Source organism: Dromiciops gliroides, chromosome 4, assembly GCF_019393635.1.
Source record: "Dromiciops gliroides isolate mDroGli1 chromosome 4, mDroGli1.pri, whole genome shotgun sequence".
NCBI lineage: Eukaryota > Metazoa > Chordata > Mammalia > Microbiotheria > Microbiotheriidae > Dromiciops > Dromiciops gliroides.
Window position 1 is genome coordinate 447,208,919 of NC_057864.1, and position 15,866 is coordinate 447,224,784.

Sequence of the window (15,866 nt, forward strand, 5' to 3'; positions counted from 1 at the left end):
ATGTCTTTGGGATATAAACCTAGCAGTGGAATTGCTGGATCAAAGGGTATGCACAGTTCTATAGCCCTTTGTGCATAGTTCCAAATTGTTCTCCAGAATGGTTGGATCTTTTCAGAACTCCACCAACAGTGGATTAGTGCCCCAGCTTTCCCACATCCCCTTCAACATCCAGTATTTTCTGTTTTTGTTATATTTGCCACTCTGATAGGTGTGAGGTGATACCTTAGAGTTGTTTTAATTTGCATTCCTTTCTTTAACCCTTAAATGACCTCTGAAAGAAAATAACAGAGCAGGATAAGTAGCTAAGGTATATACACACACATACACATACATATACACACATATACACACATTATATATACACATATATCACACATAATATATATTATCTATGTATGTATATACACACACACACATATATATATATATATATATTTTAAAATGCATGTTATATGTGTGTGAGTATACAATATAGAATAGATTCCCCCCTGACCACAAATGACCACTAGAGAAGTTAGAAACTAGCTGGGACAAGGCAGCATCTGGCTATTTTAAATAAAGATGATATGAGTGTTTGTTCAGCCCATTTGTACTTGCCTTGTGAAACTCTAAGATCAAAATATGGGAAGAAATCACCTTGCTTTCACTAACTAAATTGGGGGATATGACCATGACATTGTTGTCCAGCTTTTCATTTTTCTAAAAACCAATAAAAACCTTTTCAGTAAGTATTTTCACTCACCTCATAATACAAGGGTGCAGCTACACCTTGTTTCTTTCCTTTTGGAGGTGGGGGTGGAGGAGGTGCATTGATCTGTAAGACAGGCAAAGGTATTTAGAATGAACAGGAAGGGTAGACTAAAAGAAAGAGCCACTTGTTACATTCCAAGACCTGAACAACTGACTACAATCTAAGGGACTTTTTGGTTTATTGTTTCTGCCTTTTGAGATCTCCCAATGGCCCAAACAATTCAGAAAAGGAAACTGATTCCGGATATTTCTATGGCATAGCATTGCCCTGAGGGGTTGTGTTAATTCCCAAAAGAAGACATTACAAAAAGAGGGTGGTAGTGATTTGTTGTGGGGCATCAAGATTTCTAGGCAGAATATGGAAATGTCAAGGGTGAGGCCCTTCTAGCAATGAACCCAGCAGGCCCTTCTAGCAATGAACCCAGCCTCAGGGCTAAAAAAAATAAAATAAAATAATCATTAAAACAAAACAAAACCAAAAGCTTCAGCAATTGTCCAGAATTTGCTGGAAACCATTGAATGCTATGAAGAATTCACACACTAGTGCATGAGATAGGGAGGTGATTCCCCTTCTCAAGCTTAGTAGATTGTAGTCACTGAATGAAGTCACAAATGATGAGGTTTTAATGTGTTAACAAGGTGTCACATGCTGAGATCCCTTTATGAGATGAGAACACCTCTCTGAGTCCAGAAGGGAACAAATGATTCACTGAGCAAACAAATTAGCCACACCCTTGGGGACTTTAAATAGCTAAACCCTGGATGAATTTCAACAGTGTTTTAAAAGTGGGAGAGATTACAAGCCATGAGTTGCCTGTCCTTTTTTCTTTATCTTCCAACTCCATTTGCCATGTAACTTGGAAGGGAAGCTTCCAATAGGACTAATCAGTTTGTAGGTTTGTAGGGGCTAGAGTTTTTTCCCTTCCCTGACTCAATGCTTGATTTATTAAAAGGAATCCATATGGTTGGGAATGACTGAATTAAGTCTACTGAGAGAAACTACTAGACAAATGAATTTACTAAACTCTGTTTCTCCCTTCTGTTTTATTATTATGTGCAGTGGGGAAAATGGTTCCTTATTTAGTGTTTTTCTGGTTATTTTAAATTTTGCTGACAGTTTATTTCTATTTTTAAAGATGTTTTTCTACATAGAGATAATTTTTAATTGTGTTGTGAGTTGATATTTTTGTAGAGTGTGATATGTAAAAAAGGTTGGATTTGTGGATAACTGATTACATCATATTTCACTGTCTGGGAAATGTCCTTTCCAGGCTGGTGATCAAAAGCATCACCTAGGGGCTTGGAACTTTTTTTTTTTTTTAAAGCTTCCTGACTTTACCGGAAGAGAAGCCGAATGGAGCTGGAACCCTTATGCTAGATGAAAACCCACAGGAGTTAATCTTATTATCTTCAAGGAGATGCATCACTCTTCACCAGTGATTTGGGGGTTTTCTTCATTCCTTGGAGTGTAAGAAGGGGAAAGGGAATGGAAGCGGTGGATAGAGTGCTGGGTTTCAGGTTAGGAAGACCTGAACTCAAATCCAGCCTTAGATACTTACTAGTTGTGTGACCCTAGGCAAGTCACTTCACCTCTGTTTCCTCATTTGTAAAACAATAGCACTTCATAGAGTTGTTGTGAGCATTAAATGAGATAATAATTGTAAAGCAATTAACAGTGCCTGACACAAAATAAGTTGTACAGGAATGCTATTATTGCTATTATAATTGTTGTTATTATATTAAATTCAAAGACCATAGTTTATTCAATCATTCATTAATGGATGGGCACCCATTTTATTTCCAGTTCTTTGCTACAATAAAAAGTGCTGCTAAAATATGCTTGTACTTCGTCCTTTTTCCTTGATCTTTTTGCTATGCCTACAATCTACACTGCCTCTTCCTGGATTGATTGTCCCCAAGTCATGGGTCTCCAGTCTTGCAACTGCATTATTGATGGTTCTTGCACCCATGCAGAAAACTGAAAATGCAAAAGAGTGTAAGTGTACCTCAAGCAAGAAAAGTTATTGCTTCTGGTATCCTCCTCAGTGCCCTAAGTGTGTCAAAAAATGTGTCCAGCAAAGGTTCTGGGGATAAGAAGTCTAGCTGTTACTTTTTTCTTGTTGTAAATAGAACTGTTTGTGTAGCACATAACCTCTTTTCTAACTCTAATGAGTCTCTTGCACATGGCCAGTTCATCATTACCACCCATAAATAGTGTGCGTAATGGTAGGCAGGAAGGCACCCATTTGGGAGATTACAGACAGGGAACTACTTCTCTCTCTCTGAATAGCACTGGTACCATAAATTAATTTGGACAGGGGAGGGGACGGCTACCTTCCCCACTATTTCCTTTTAGGCCCCATGGCCCAAAGAATTGTGTTTGGGGTTTTGTTTTGTTACATTGTCCTTTCAATTCTAGGCACCAGTAGTAGAATCTCTGGATCTGGAAGCCTGAACCATAGACAGGATTCTGGGCTAGATGTTGCTGGTAGTCCAGCAGGGAATCCCTGAGAAGCAAAGGTGCTAGAATATAATTCTTTGAGGCTTTGGACTTTGAACTTGGTGGGACCATGCTATATACAAACTGAGTTACTCTGTGAACCTCATCTCTTTTCCTCTCTAGAGACTGAGGTAGTGTTAAGGGGGATTGGTAGGCAATCCCAATGTCAGTAAGGTCTAGGGCAGACTCAGTTACACTGAAGTTGTGAGTTATATGTACTTTCTTCCACAAAATGTGGCCATATGTCTTAAAACAAAAATAAATCTTATAAATAATAATAATAACCCTGCTTTCCAGAATGTATATACTGCTAGAGAGTTCTAATGTCTCTGCCCTCCTCCTTTCTCTCCAACAATTGTAATTTTCTTTCCCTCTCCCTATTTTTATAAATTTGATGAATGTGAGGTAGAACCTCAGGGTTGTTTTAATTTACATTTCTCTGATCATTACTGATTGGAAGAATTTTTAATATGGTTGTTGATAGATTGCCTTTCTTTTTTTGGAAATTGCCTGTTCATATCCTTTGACTATCTTCTGGAGAAGAGTAAAATTACTTATTTTATGTTTTGTGATCCTCTCTATACCTTATTTTATCAAAAAAAACCATTCCTCTACCCAAAGATGTAAAAGTGATCTCCTATCATATAATTTATTTATTACATGCCCTTTTATATCTAGGTCATCTATCTATTTGGAACTTATTGGTATATATCATATTACCTGATTGTCCATATTTAATTACTTTCAGACTACTTCCAAGATTTTTCCTAAGTTTTTATTGAATAGTGAGTCCTTCCCTTGTTATTTAGAATTTATCTCTTTGAATTTTAAAATTTTCTATTTCTTTCTTTGGGTCATGGTTTTTTGATGAGTTGATTTTCTAATTACTTTTTGGCTACAATTCATCGACTTAGTATTGTATTCTTTTATTGGTGAAAGTGTTTAGAGATATAACTTTCTCCCTAAAGACAATTTTGTCTACATTGTAAAAGTTCTGGTATGTTGTCTCATTGCTGCCTTTTTTTTCTTTAATGAAATTACCTATTATTTCAATGATTTATTATTTGATTCAATTATATGTTCTTTAGTATTAAAGAATTTGCTTTCTATGGTCTTTATGGATCATATATTTTTTTCAATTTTTATTGTATTGTTTTATATTAAAATGTGAGCCACTTGAGGACTGAGACAATTTGTTTTTAATCTCTTTGGCTCCCCGATGTTTGGCACAATGCCTGGTTCATAGTGCTTAATTAATTTTATGGACTGACTTATTTCTGATTTTCTTTTTTTGCTTATGAGGATTTTATGCTTTCATATACAGTGAAATTTTTGTAAAGCTGACATGTAAAGCTAAGGAAAATATATATGTATATATGTATTATATATATATATATATATACATATACATATATGTGTTGTGAGAATAAAATTGGATATTAGATCATAAATCTCCCCTACTTAACTTTTCCCTAATTTATCTCCCAGACTAGTAAATGGAAGAAGCTTCTGGTTTTCTAGATAGAGCCTTTATTGTATGGTAGTCACAAGGTGATGTTGATTAGAAGGATAGGAAAATAGAAATACAATACAAATCGTCTTAAGTCTAGGCTTAGTCTATATTCCTTATAACAACTCACCAAACCGAAAAGGCCACCTTTGGAGAGAGAGAGACCGTCTGTGCCGCGCCCTCAGGAGTCCCGCCAAGCAGGCAAAAAGGCCTACTCCCGTTCTCTCCACCCCGGAAGTCAAAAACCCGGCAGGCAGTCTGACATGCGCAGCAGGCGGACTGTTCATCTCCTCCCCAAAAGGGTGGTCCTTGAAAAACTGGCGTCTTTCAGTTATCCTAACCGACTATTAAAAACTTTCATATTTTACCACAGTGTGTGTATGTGTATTCTTTTTTATTTTTATGCAGTAATTGCCAGAGATCAAATTACCACTAACTTTAAAAAAAAATCTATTCAGATCATTAACTTCTTTTTGATTTATTTTTTCTCAGATTTGTATAGCCTTAAAAGGAACACAAAAGTTCCCAACTATTATCGTTTTGTTATATATTCTTCTGTGTACTTTATCTTTTCCTGCAATGATTAGATGCTACACCATTTGGTGTATTTACATTAAATATTGATATTTCATTATCTATGGTACCTTAAAGCATACTGTAGTTTCCCTGCTTATTTCTTTTAACCATATCTATTTTTACTGTTCCTTTGTATGAGATCATGATTGCTATCCCTGCTTTTTAAAATTTTCTTGAAGAATAATTTCTACTTTAGCCTCCTCATTTTAAATCTGCATGAATCTTTATGTTTTAATGTACTTCTTATAAACAGTATAGTTTGGTATTCTGTTTTTTAATTCATTCTCTTCTTTTCAATTTTGTGTGTGAATTTATGCAATTCACATTCACAGTTATGATGACTGAATGTATATCTCCCTTCATCATAACTTCTTATACTTTTACCTCTTTTTCACTCATGCCACTCTTTATGAAGAATAGAGAAAATGAAGTATCATAAAACATTACTAGTCTATAATTGAAATGCTCTTATTTCTAATCATCTGCATCTCTTCCCTTCACTAAGGTGAGACTGTGAGCTCTGGTTCTTATTTCTTCTTTCTTAACATTTAATTTTTTTTAAATAAGCCTTGCAGTAGTGAATTTTTTGTTTTTGACCATCCCTTACCTACATCTGTTTTCCTTGTCTCTGTCCCTACCTATATCTCTGTTAAATTTAATATACGCTACCAAATAATATTTGTGTGTATGTGTTTTTAACCTTTCATTCCCCAGTTCATATAAGAATCTTAGCAGATGCCCACTGTTTCCACCCCTCCCTCCAACTTGAATATTGTTTTCACACACTACAATTCATGCAAAGCAATAATTTCCTTTTTCTTTTTTAATATATATTACATTACCCTCCCATTATTTCTGCTCCTAAAATAAAAAAATACAAAACTATACCCAGATCCCATATATGTCTTATTTAATTTTTTGTAACTCTTGAGTTATTTGGATTCCAAAGGAACACTTGTCTATCATCTCCCATTATAATGTAAATTCATTATCATTGTTTTTTGCTTTCTAATTTATTGAGTGTATTTACCTTTTTTAAGTTTCTCTAGATTCCAGTGTTTGCATTTCAAAGTTTTAATCCTTTTTAATGCTCAAAAATCCACTCTTCTAATAAAGATATATTTTCCCTCTGTAAGATTACATTCAGTTTTGTTGTTGTTGTTGTTGTTTTTTGTTTTTAGTGAGGCAATTGGGGTTAAGTGACTTGCCCAGGGTCACACAGCTAGTAAGTGTTAAGTGTCTGAGGCTGGATTTGAACTCTGGTCCTCCTGACTCCAGGGCCAGTGCTCTATCCACTGCGCCACCTAGCTGCTCCTTACATTCAGTTTTTAAGGATAGTTTTAAGCTTTTAGTGTCTTAGTATTTTTAAAAATTTTGTTTATTTGATTTTCTGTTCTCTTTTTTTGAAATCAAGTTTGATAAAAGTTTATCAATTTTGTCAGTCTTTTCAAAAAATCAGCTTTTAGTTTTGCTTTTCAGGCCTATAGTCTGATTTCCAATTTACTTGTTTGTCCTCTACTTTTTAAGGTTTCTTTTATTGTACTTATTTTGGATTTGTTTATTTTATATTATCTAAAATGCATATTCAATCTATTAACCAATCCCTTTCTATTTTGTTAATGTCATATTTTGGGTATACATTATATATGAATATATGTATATATACATGTATATAATTATAGATAGATAATTATTTATTATTTTATTATTTGATCCTTTGAAAGTCATTATTTAGAATTTCATTATTAATTCTCCATTTAGGTCTATGTTTTTTGTTTGTGTTCCATTAATTACTATTTTATTTTGTTGTGTTCTATAAAATATATGTTTAATATGTTTGAATATTTGAATTTCTTTGAAATTTCTCTGGGCTCCACTATATTGTTGGGTTTTTTTATTGTTAAATAAAAGTACCTTGTGGTACTGTAACATATGTATATTTTCTAGTAGTCCCATTCAGAAGGTATCATAATTCTTTTATCTCTAATTCCTCCAACAATTATAGGAGTTAGCTTTCTTTTGTTGCTCACCCTTGCCTTGATTAGGGTGCATCACATATCCTTTCTATTCGCTGCTTCCCCTATTAGATCCTGCAATTTAGTTCCACAAAATGTATTGATTCACCTGTGAGGGGAAGTTGCAAAGTTTAGTCCATGGTACTTTAGGCCTGTTCCTCCCTCTCCATTTGTTATTGTTTTGAATTCTTATTTTTTATTATTTAGAATTTTCTCCAAGTTACATGTAAAAAACCCCCCCATTTTTTCACATTGATTTTTAAAAAATTTTGTGTTAGAAATATTCTTCCTTCCTCCCTCCTACCTCTCCATTAAAAAAAATTCTAGTTTCATCTTTGTCTCTTTAAGTACTTTTAGAAAGAAATTTCTTAATGGTCTCTGTTTTAACAAATAAATGTCTTTTTCTTTTTCTTTCTTTTCCTTGAATAGTCTCTGGAGATGTGATAATTTATTTTGCTAATTATTCTTTCCTGGGTAACTGTTTTTATTTACCTTATGCTTCTATTATTTGGGTTGTTTGCAAGTCAAATAAACTCTTTGTGTCTTCATCTTTTTTTCAGTCATGATTAGGCAGGCTATGCCATTTTGAGTTGGAATATATTTCCAGTGTTTAGTGAGTATAGAAGGAATATTATGTTATTCAAATTTCTTTTCCTTTATATTAGAAAGTCTTTCTTGTGGCCATTTGCAGAATTTTTTTTTTGTGAAATTGAAAGTGCTAAATTAAACAATTATGTGTCTTGAAGATTGAAGCAAAGGTTTGTGTGTGTGTGTGTGTGTGTGTGTGTGTGTGTGTGTGTGTGTGTGTGAGGCAATTGGGGTTAAGTGACTTGCCCAGGGTCACACAGCTAGTAAGTATTAAGTGTCTGAGGTCAGATTTGAACTCAGGTCCTCCTGACTCCAGGGCCTGTGCTCTATCCACTGTGCCACCTAGCTGCCCCCAAAGGTGTTTTTTTTCTCCCCTTCATGGAGGTGATTTGTGCTTTCTTTCAATTGGTATTGCTTTGTTCTAGTATCCAGAATTTCTGGGCAGTTTTCTTATGTGTGGGAAATGTGCCCCCCCCCCCAAAAAAAAACCTGATTGGAATTCAGATTCAGCTGGGAGAATGGGAGAGGGTGCTTAAAATGTTAATATCCACAAAAGGGGTTTGGGCTCCTCCCAGTCTAAGAAAGGGCTGCCTCTCCTCCCCCTCCCCAGCAAACTGTATCACATGATGAGGGAGACCCAAGGCTGGTCACAAGGGGGAGGAGTTTCAAGGGATGTCCCTGTGTTGCCTCCCCCATTGACTATACTGCATTCTGATTGGATAGTTTTTGGTACCAGTCTTTGGTGCGCAGATTATAACTGAGGAAGAAGGGAGGGGCCAGTCAAGTTAAGAAACAAAAAGGCTCATGAACTGCCAATTTTGTGCCATTCCACAAGGGAATGGCCCATTCTCTTGAGAATGTAAATAAAGACCTTTGATACTTCTCCAACACTGAGTTCCAGAAATTTTTTTTATGAAGTTTTTCATATGATATTAATAATTTATTCCAATTTAATATAGCTTAGACAACTACTAAAGCTTTTTCTTTTCAGGGCAATGCGGGTTAAGTGATTTGCCCAGGGTCACACAGCTAGTAATTGTCAAGTGTCGGAGGCTAGATTTGAACTCAAGTCATCTTGAATCCAAGGCCAGTGCTTTATTGACTGAGTCACCTACCTGTACCCCCCAGAAATTTTTAAATGGGGTTTTTCACATTATGTTATTTTAAAAATAATGATGTTCATGATTTTTTATGTTATCTTGTTCTTGTAATGGAATTTATCAATTTGATCATTGACAATGCTATGCTAAGGTTTAGTAAAAATCCAGCAATTCGAACAATTAAAAAAGAGAATCCAGCTTTCCAGACCAGAGTCCAGAATCCAGTTTTCCAGATCAGAGTCCAGAGTCCAGAGCCCAGTTTTTCCAGACCAGAATCCAGCTTCCTCCTGATGACATCTTACCACTTCAAGAAGACAAGAGAACTCAGAGACTTTATATGAACAGTTTTGCTTTGTTAGTTTTTGTTATCTCCTTCTGTTATTATATACCATCTGTAACATGTGCTCTCTGCAGAGGCCCTCCCACTGCAAGACCAATGTCAAAGTGTCGCATTCATGAGGGACTGACCTTCTGGACAAAACTTTTCTCTCTCCTTTTTCTATATTGATATTAACATATTATTAGCTAGCATAGGATATTATTTTTGGTTGTTTCATTGAGTAAACTCATTCGTTTTTCAAATGAAACAAAGGGGGGGATGTGGTAAAAAATGGAAGTTTTAGCTGAATCATTTGAGAGTTGAGTGCATGCTACTGAATTGGCTTTTGAAGGACCGCCCTTTTGGGGAGGAGACCGCGATGAACGGCAGTGCACCTGCTGTTGCCCAGAGAGCATGGCAAGCATGCCGTACTTCTGGGACGCCAACTTAAAACTGAGAGTGAGAACAGAAGTTCGCTCTCTGTCTCTGTCTCTGGCTTCTCAACTTAGCGGTGCCAGTGCACGCTTTGGTGCTTGGCTCTGGTTCTTGGCCTGGCAGGCAGTTTTGGGATTCGGTGAGTTTTATAAAGGAATATAGACTAAGCTTAGATCTAAGATTATTCATTTGTATTTCTACTTTCCTATTTCCCTAATCGGTATCACCTGTTTATTGTCCAATTAATTCCCAAACAGTAAAAGCTAATCCCTCACTGATTAAAGCTCAGAGGCTTCTTTTTCTTAGTAGTCTTGGAGATGTATAAGGGAAAAGGTAAAGGGGGAGTTTAATGCTCTTATATCCAATTTTAAATCTCACATTCTGTGACATCTGTCACCTTTAGATTTTATTTATGAAGCCTATCTTCATAATCAGTGGCTTTGCTTCCATTTATATCATGTGCTCTATTTTTTGCGGGGGGGGGGGGGGGCAATGAGGGTTAAGTGACTTGCTCAAGGTCCCATAGCTAGTAAGTGTCAAGTGTCTGAGACCGGATTTGAACTCAGGTCCTCCTGAATCCAGGACCAGTGCTTTATCCACTGTACCACCTAGCTGTGCCCATGTCCTCTTTTAATATCAAATATTCAAGCCTTTTGTTTTTCTCCCATAGTGTCTTTCACTTCTGTATATTTGTATTACCAATCTATTGTTCTCTCACACCATCATGGATTCAAGTCTTTTTATTCTGCTATTTCTGCTGTGGAGGAAATAAGTTCTACCACTTCCTCCTTCCTAACTTCTATTATCAAGGCTATTACTCTTAACCATTCTTGAACTCTTATTGGGGTTAAATGCTCTTGTAGGAATCCATTGGATTCTGTAACTTATCGGGTCAATTTCCTTTTTCTAACAATTTTTAAAATGAATTTATAGGGTTTTGGAAGTTTTGGTGCTTATACTTTAAATTTTAGTATCTTTTACTTGCTTTAGTTCATTTGCCTGCTTGTGCTCCAAGTTTTAAGGTGAATTCTATTCCTTTTGAAATCTTTGGTTGTTTTTGCTTTTTCCCCTGGGTTTCTTATTCCTTTCCCTCTGATAAAGGGGCCAGTTTTTTTTTTTTTATGATTTCTTGAAATATGGTGTCTAGGATTTTTACTTGATCAAGGTTTTCAGGGAGTCTGAAGATTCTTTAATTCCCTCTCCTAGATATGTTTTTCAAATCAATTATTTTTGATAATACATTCCTTACATTTCTCCTTTTTAAATCTATTTTGTTCCATTTCTTGTTTTATTTTTCCTGGAGTCATCGTGTTCTCTTTGCTTCTTTCTAATTTTCAGGAGTTTGTCTCTTACTTGGCTAATGTTTCCCACATTTTGTTCAAAGCTATTTATTCTCCTTCCAATTCCTTCACCTCCAGAATTATTATTTCACTTGTAATTAATTTTTAATCTTTTAATTAATTTTTTCTAGACTTGGAGTCCTTGTGGCCAAGGTCCATACTATCCTTATTCTTGTTTAAGAGTTTCTTCTTCTGTATTTCAATTTGTCTTATCTTTTTTAAAATCATAAAAGTATTTTATTATTTTTCATTTACATGTAAAGATAGTTTTCAACATTTGTTTTATTAGATTTTGAATTCCAAACTTTTCTCCCTCCCTCCCTTTCCCCTCCACTCCCCAAGAAAGAAAGCAATCTGATTTAGATTATAAATGTACAATCACATTAAACCTATCTCTGCCTTTGTCATATTGTGTTTTTGTTTTTTTGTTGTTGTTGTTTTTTGTTTTTTTAGTGAGGCAATAGGGGTTAAGTGACTTGCCCAAGGTCACACAGCTAGTAAGTGTTAAGTGTCTGAGGCCGGATTTGAACTCAGGTACTCCTGACTCCAGGGCTGGTACTCTATCCACTGTGCCATCTAGCTGTCATATTGTGAAAGAAGAATCAGAAGAGAAAAAACCTCAAAAAAGAAAAAAAATGAAGTAAAGACAGTGTGGTTCAATCTGCATTCAGATTTTACAATTGTTTTTTCTGGATATGGACAATGGATATGGATGAGTCCTGTCTTGGATCATTGTATTGCTGAGAAGAGCTAAATCTATCACAATTGATTATTGCACATTGTTGCTGTGTACAATGTTCTCCTGGTTCTGCTCACTTCACTCAGCATCAGTCCACTTAAGTCTTTACAGGTTTTTCTGAAATCTTCCTGCTTATCATTTCTTATAGCATAATAGTATTCCATTACATTTATATACCACAACTTGTTCAGTCATTCTTCAATTGATGGGCATCCCTTTGAATTCCAATTCTTTGCTACCTAATAATAGCATTGCTGGGCCAAAGGGTATGCACAGCCCTATAGCCCTTTAAAGGGCTATTTAAAGGGCACAGTATTTCTTTAATTGTTTGACATGTTCTTTTGTTTACTTATATCTTAACCGTAGGTCCTGGTTTCTGATTCTGTGTCAGGATGACCATTTAGGTCTATATAAATTGGAAATGCCAGCAAATACACTTCCCTATGATATTTTTCTTCTATGAATTTCTAAATGCATATTTAGTTTTGTTTTTCAAAATTTATAGGGCAGTTAAGTGCATCCTAACATGAAATCTCTCTTCTATTATAATCCAGAAGTTGTTTTATTTTCCAAAAACTCATGTACTGTATTATGTATCAGAGCTTTTTATAATTTTGTTGCCTTTTATCTTTAACTAGATTTTAAGCTCCTTGAGGGTGAGAATTGTGGTTTCTACTTCTTTGTCACTATCCTGACCTAATAATGCCTCGAATGTAATAGGCACTTAAATATTGAGTGAATGAACAATTGTTGAATGAATTTCTAATATCCATAAATAAGTGTCATCCACTATAGTACATCCCCCACTCACCTCCCTAAGTGATCTTCCTAACTTACAGTCTGACTATGTCACAATTCTCCCTTCCTCACCTTCTCTCTCATAAATCCCAATAACTCCCTATTTCCTCCAGGATGAAATACAAAATCATCTAACTTTTAAAGCTCTTTACAACCTGGTTGCTTTTTATCTTTCTAGTCTTCTTAAACTTTGCTTTTCTCCACATACCCTATAATAGATTGACACTGGTCTTCTTGTTTCTTGTGTACTATACTTCATCTACCAATTCTGTACCTTTTAATCAGCTGTCCTCCATGCCTCCAATGCTCTCGTTCCTCACATGCAACTTTTAGTGTCCCTTTCATTTTTTTAAAAATACAGCTTAAATCCCACTTTAAGTCCCACCTTCCTAATGAGGTCTTTTCCTGTCCCTCCCCAGTTCCTTTTCTCCTCCCTTTCCTTTAACCCTTTGGAATCACCTCCTATTCACACACACACTCCATATCTATATATAATTATAATATATTATATAATTATTATGTTATGTAATTATATTATGTAATATATAAATAAAATATATTTAATATAATTTTTAAATGTAAAATTTTAAATGTACACATACATAATACCTCTTTTATGCACATTATTGCTTGCATGCTTCCTTCCTCATTAGAATATAAGCTCCTTGAAGACAGGAACTTATTTTTGCCTTTCTGTCTCCACTGTGCCTTGAATATGGTGTTTAACAAATGCTTTTTGATGTTTAAGTGACAAAGTAGTACATAATATATCTCCGAGGAACAAATGTTCTAGTCTACTCTTCTTTTGGTTTTATTTTAGAAGGAGATAGAGGTAAAGGGAGACAGAAGAAGGGAGAAGAGGAGGAAGAGAGAGAGAAGGAGGAGACTTGCAAGGGCCACTTCCTTTCTGGCCCATCTAAAATATCCTTGACAAGTCTGTGCTTAAAAATGAACAATGAGAGGGACAGCTAGGTGGCACAGTGGATAGAGCACTGGCCCTGGAGTCAGGAGTACCTGAGTTCAAATCTGGCCTCAGACACTTAACACTTACTAGCTGTATGACCCTGGGAAAGTCACTTAACCCCAATTCACTTTCTCAAGAGACAATCCATTCTATTTTTATTTTTTCCTGGTCTGAATGCTCTACTGAAACTATTACCTGAAGTGTATGCATAATTTAAGAATCTCTCTCTCATCGGAAGAGTATCTAATCTTGAGTGAGTTTGACAGCAGAAAACTGCAAATACCTGACTAAGGATGTTATTCCATGACACCAAGCTGAAGAGCTTCCTTTGGGGGACATTAACAGCAAGCTCAAGGGCGTTGATAAGAAGATCATCCTCAATGCGGTTTCCGACCACGAAATTGATGCAGCCCTTCCAATCAGCCTGTTTGCCAAAGGAAAAGGAATGCTTTGTCATAGTGTCACCAGGAGGTCTTCCCTCTAATGTGAAAAGAGGAGACTGGGGAGGGTAGTGGGAAAAGTCCTGAACTTAGATTTAGATGACACAACGTCAAATTCCAGCTCAGCTCTTTATAAGTGGGACAAATGGGGGATAGAGTGCTTGACTTGGGAGCTGGGAAGACCTGGGTTCAAATTCAGCCTTAGGCACTTATTGGCCATGGAACCCTGAGACAAGTCTTTCCCTTTTCTGGGCTTTCATTTTCTCATCTGTAAAATGAGAAGGTTGGATTAGATGATCTCTAAAATCCTTTCCACGGGCAGTGAAGTGGTGCAGTGGATTGAGTGGTAGGCCTGGAATCAGAAAGATTCATCTTCATGAGTTCAAATCTGGCCTCAGATGCTTAGTAGCTGGGAGACCCTGGGCAAGTTACTTTGTCCTCTTTACCTCAGTTTCCTCATCTGTAAAATGAGCCAGAGGGAAAAGAAAATGACAAACCATTGTAGTATCTTTGCCAAGAAAACCCCAAATGGGGTCACGAAGAGTCTGACACAACTGAAACAAACGAACAACTGAAAAATTTTCATCTCTGAATACAGTAGCTTGGTGCTCTGCAAAGAAGACCATATTTGAAGTCATAGAGTCACAACTACCTCAAGGATATAAGAGACTTCAGAAGTTATGCCAGTCCATATTTTAAAAAGGATATTTATTTAGTAGTGTCATCTAGCTTCTGCTCAAAAGTCTCTAGTGAGGAAAATGTGCATGAGCTCCTGAATCAGCCCAGTACAGTTTGGAAGGCGATCAGTATTAGGGTGTTATTCCTGACATCAAACTTAGAGTTGTCTTTTTTTTGTTTGTTTTCTTTCTTTTTCTTTTTAGCTACTACTTCTATAAGAGGTATCAACTCACAATTCACAAACTTCTTAAGTGTTACCCGAACCTGATTAAAATATAATTGAAATGTTTAACACAATAAAAATACAATGCAACATAGATAATGTTAGTTTGTGGTTTTCTAAATCACTATGCGGCCCAGAGATTTGAGTCTGCCACCCCTACAAATCAATAATGTCTTACCATATGATAAGCCTTCAAATATCTGAAGACAGCTATCTGTTCCTGCAGAGACCTCTCTTTTCTAGGCTAAAAATTCCCATTTCCTTCAACTAATCCTCATACAATATAATGTTGAGGTCCTTGATCATTCAGTTTGATCCCCTCTGGGGATTCTCAATATTATTAGTGAAGCCAAATGTTAGGTTTAATTTTACAACTACCACCAGCAACACATTTGCTAAGGAATTCACCTTTGGAAACAAGGCCACACTTTAAGAAGAATATTAAAATGAGAGGAGGGGTTCAGCATCATAAAATGGGGATCTATATCTTTATGAAAGGTGTCCTCCACTGCCATGGAAGATATCCTGTGCAGAGTTCCAATGGAAAAGGAATTCCCTGTAACTACTTGTTAATAATAATTGCAATAACAACAATAACAAGAGAAGGAAGAAGAATGGCATTTATATAGAACCTTAAGGTTTACAAAAGACTATTTTTATCTCTTACAACCACCTTAAGAGATAAGTGCTATTATTATTATTCTTTTACTTATTTTTTTTTTTTTTAGTGAGGCAATTGGGTTTAAGTGACTTGCCCAGGGTCACACAGCTAGTTAAGTATTAAGTGTCTGAGGCTGGATTTGAACTCAGGTACTCCTGACTCCAGGGTCTGTGCTCTATCCACTGCACCATCTAGCTGGCCCTGATAAGTGCTATTATTATACTCATTTT

At 35.9% G+C, this 15,866-nt stretch overlaps 1 protein-coding gene across 1 annotated transcript in view; it reads right to left on the reverse strand.

Annotated features, from left to right (window-relative positions):
- SPAG17 (sperm associated antigen 17) overlaps positions 1 to 15,866 on the reverse strand; it is a 265,493-nt gene that overhangs the window by 211,532 nt on the left and 38,095 nt on the right. Inside the window, exons 2-3 of the mRNA XM_044004478.1 lie at positions 13,918 to 14,058; positions 743 to 814 (exon numbers count right to left, since the gene is read on the reverse strand). Of these exons, the coding sequence (XP_043860413.1) occupies positions 743 to 814; positions 13,918 to 14,058 (213 nt within the window). The remainder of the gene's footprint in view (positions 1 to 742; positions 815 to 13,917; positions 14,059 to 15,866) is intronic.